Below are 3,983 nucleotides of genomic sequence, written 5' to 3'. Positions count from 1 at the left end.
TCAAGATCCTGTTGTAATCTGAGGTAACCCTCTTCGCTGTCCACTACATCTCCAATTTTGGTGTCATCTGCAAACTTACTAACTGTACCTCTTATGCTCGCATCCAAATCATTTATATAAGTGACGAAAAGTAGATGACCCAGCACTGATCCTTGTGGCACTCCACTGGTCACAGGCCTCCATTCTGAAAAGCAACCCTCCACCACCACTCTCTGTCTTCTACCTTTGAGCTAGTTCAGTATCCAAATGGCTAGATCTCCCTGTATTCCGTGAGACCTAACCGTCTCCTATGGGGAACCTTGTCGAATGCCTTACTGAAGTCCATATAGATCACATCTACTGCTCTGCCCTCATCAATCCTCTTTGTTACTTCTTCAAAATACTCAACAAGTTTGTGCGACATGATTTCTCAGCACAAAGTCATGTGGTTGATTAAGAAGTGAAAGAATCGAGAATACTGGCTCCATTTTGTCCTAATGATTTGACTAGTCCAATGTTATATAGTTCAACTTTATCATTATTGGAATCTGTTGGCATTAATAGCAACCAGTTCACTGCAGTATTAGACACATATTATTTCTCAACATTTCTAATTTGCAATGATGTATCTATTTCCATCAATAGTGATATTTAAAAATCTTCAGTCTTTATACCACATGTGTGGTAAATATAAAATGATTGCTTGGAGAAGGCAGCAACGTATTGATTTGGAGCAGTCTTTCCACATTGGTATAAATACCAAAAGCCATTAAATACACTGAACTTGCATCAGAGTGAGATACCTAAATAAAAGCTGCAATACTCATTTCATGCAATGACCATTATGTCATGGTTTTGCTAAAAGTTTTTTTGTGATGTAAATCATTAGAATTATTGTGGATTAATTCATGAAGTAACTTGCATTTTAAAGTTTTACACATTCCATCTAATCTACTGATTCTGTACTTTGGCTAACATGTCTGGACGTTGAACTTACACATATCATCGTTGTAGAGAGCTCTGTATTGTGCATCTTCTCATTCATCAGATCAGGAGAAACAAATCACAAGCACTCTGGATTCCTTACCCAACACTACTAAAACGATACACACACTGTATATTTTTATCCTTAGTACATACTTGGAAGTCTTTATACCCCTTAACAATCAGATCCCTCTATGTGGTTACATGCAACTTGTTTATTCCAGCCTGATCAGAAAAGCTTCTAACTATAGCTAACTGTTAGGAGGAGCATAACAAAGGTTGACTGAGCTGATTTCTGGAGTTAGAGGATTATCATCTGAAGAGGGGGAGCAAACAGGTATTCCACTCCCTGAAATTCAGAAGAAATGAGAAATTATCTAATTGAAACACAAAACTAATATTGGGGTTTGCAAGAGTATATGCTAAGAGATTTTTTTGCCAGGGTTGGGGAATGGAAACCAGGGGTTAGAGTCTCAGAATAAGGCAGCACTTCCCAGTGCGGCTACGTTTTAAATTCCTCTGGCACCACGCTATCCCAGAGTGAAAATTTAGAGCGGTGTGGACATAAAAGCTGTTGACAGTGAGTAAGATTCTTGTGTCAAGCGGAGGAGTGCTGTTGGTGATATCAAATGTGCCATGAAATGTTTCAACTACAGCATGTTTTTTAAAATACCTTTTCAGTGCACATTTTGCAGCACAAAAAAAATCTGTCCATTAGGATATGCCTGTCATTATACAAATCATGAGGATTTAAAGGGGACTAGCAGCTGTTTGCAATCAGTCTGATTGCCACAACAACCACTGCTCCCTCAGACTAACAGGTCAGTTGTTCAGGACTGAAATGTTTCTTTGTTAATTCTCTACTCCAAAGAACTGAAATGCTTAGTCATTGAGTGTAATCAAGGCAGAAAGCAGAATTTTTTTTGACTGTTTGGGAAATGAAGGAGGTAGCGCAAAAAGGGAGTTGAGCTAAGCCTTGTGTAATGCTCAAAAGGGGAGCCACATTCTAGACAAGGGCTAATCAGTGATTTCTAAAAGTCCAGCACAATTTACTTTCTGAGGTAGTGATTCAAAGTAAAAATATGTTTTTGAGAAACCCATAAATTGATCACTTCTCTGATAATCTTTCACTATTACCCAAGCACTGGCTTACAGAAACTGCACCTCAATTAAAATTCTGCTAATCCACACTAAACCAAGCTTGCCTAATACCTTGAAACAGTGTGCTTTCAAAATCCTCAAATAAAAATTCCTATTTAGCCTCATTGGAATGAAGCATCAGTTTGGTGTGACGTATTGGATTGTGGTTAAGAGATCAGTCATAATCTTGTTCAATGGTGGTGCAAGGATTGAAGAGCCTACACCTGTTCCAATTTATTCTGTAAGGTTGATCATAATGGTAACAAACTGCACCAAAAGAATTATTTGCAGTTTTTTTTAGCACTTCAGAGACATTAAAATACTCCTTGAGGTGGAGACACTGCTGTAAGTTAAGAGACACTCCGCGCCCAACGTAGCAGCACATGGAATATCTATCACCATCCCACACCAAATGAAACCAGGAAGTGAAGGCGGCGCTGGGCCACGCCCACATCAACGTCATCGCTGGCGTTTGAAGCTCTGCCTCGTGCCTAACCACTTCCCGCGCAGGTCAACGAGACCACCCGAACCCCCATTGGCTGATTTACACGGCGGATCCCGCATCCCGGTTGGTCGCTGAAACCGACAATCAACCTCGTTCCCGCCCCCTCCCCTCCCCCACTTCCAGTTGGGCGACTCCACGGTTAAAAAAAAGCGGACCTCGCCTCTTTCGCCGTTCACTACATACAACTGTACTCGCTGCTCTATTAACGAGCGGATTTTCTCTTTGGTTTCGGAAACCCGCTTCAGCGCAAATGAAACCCACGCAAAAATGATAAACCTTTAAAGTTCACATCCTATCAATTATGGAATGCTTTACCCCGGGTTTGTTTCTGACATATCCGACGCTACTTCTGACAATAATTAACCACAACAAAAAATTATCACAGATTTTATAAAAAGTTCGATTTACTTCATAACTATTACGAAGAGAGAATAAAGCCTCGGTATCTTGCCGGAATTGAATAGTTTAGAGTGATCTTTGGACTCCTAACGACCGCCATTTTGTGCCTGAAAAATCTTTTGGCATCGTCATATTAATTTTTTTATCTTTTTAATCTCTTTGGCTGAGAATTTTGGCCCGTATTTTATAATCCCCTGTCAGGAAAAAGTGTTTTTGTTTATCGTACGAAGTTTTTTGATGATCAGAGAAGAGAGAAAAAAAGAATCACCTTTGTGGCGTAAGTTGTTGTTTGACGGGGTAACAGTCGCCAGGACTACGGTGGCTATGGCGCTCGTCCTCAAGGCAACAGTTGCTAGCCTCCGGAATCAACCCAGGCAACGCAACACCGGAAGGCCTGCCCACCTCCGCGATGCTGACTGGCTGTCCACATTCAAGCCCGCCCATTGCCCCGTCGGTGAGTGGTTGGGTGCCTGTCAGTCGCTGTTTGCGGCATTTCGGTTGGTTTAGCTCCACGTCAGTAGACACATACACCTTCCGCGCGATGGTGACGATTTCAACGGGTCATGGAGACAGACAACGCATGCGCCAAGCGTGCTTCCTTGCCATGCACTGTGGGAAATGTAGTTCTTCGAAATGGACCACGTTGTCTCATAATTAGACTTTTGGAAGGGCAAACCTAGCGCTGGAGGAGGTGCTCAAGTTTACAAGGATAACACTAGAAATTCGTGTATAGGCATTACAGGAAGGATTTAAAAGGATAATGAAATAAAAACAAAGTTCTTCAGAAACCAAGCAAGTCTGGGTTGCATCTCTGGAGAGAGAAATAGTTGCCTTTAGGAGTCCAACATGACTCTTAAGAACTTTTCTGAAGTTCTGAGACAGTCACGTGGGACTGGAAATATTAACTCTGTATTTGTATCTCCACAAATGCTTCCACATCTGCTCAGTTTCTCCAGCACTTTTTTTAATATATCAG

General features: G+C 41.4%; 1 protein-coding gene across 5 annotated transcripts in view; it reads right to left on the bottom strand.

Annotated features, from left to right (window-relative positions):
• Positions 1-3,753, bottom strand: part of rfx1a (regulatory factor X, 1a (influences HLA class II expression)) — a 155,926-nt gene extending 152,173 nt beyond the window's left edge. For 3 of the 5 annotated variants that reach the window (XM_043694804.1, XM_043694803.1, XM_043694805.1), the window contains exon 1: positions 3,276-3,753. In XM_043694804.1, the coding sequence (XP_043550739.1) occupies positions 3,276-3,451 (176 nt within the window). In that variant the 5' untranslated portion in view covers positions 3,452-3,753. The remainder of the gene's footprint in view (positions 1-3,275) is intronic. The other 2 variants (XM_043694802.1, XM_043694806.1) reach the window with 1 other exon arrangement.
• Positions 3,754-3,983: the final 230 nt, after the last annotated feature.

The sequence above is a fragment of the Chiloscyllium plagiosum genome, chromosome 8 (genome assembly GCF_004010195.1).
Source record: "Chiloscyllium plagiosum isolate BGI_BamShark_2017 chromosome 8, ASM401019v2, whole genome shotgun sequence".
Classification (NCBI taxonomy): Eukaryota; Metazoa; Chordata; class Chondrichthyes; order Orectolobiformes; family Hemiscylliidae; genus Chiloscyllium; species Chiloscyllium plagiosum.
Note: the sequence above shows the minus strand (reverse complement) of the source record. Positions and strands in the feature narration are given on the sequence as shown.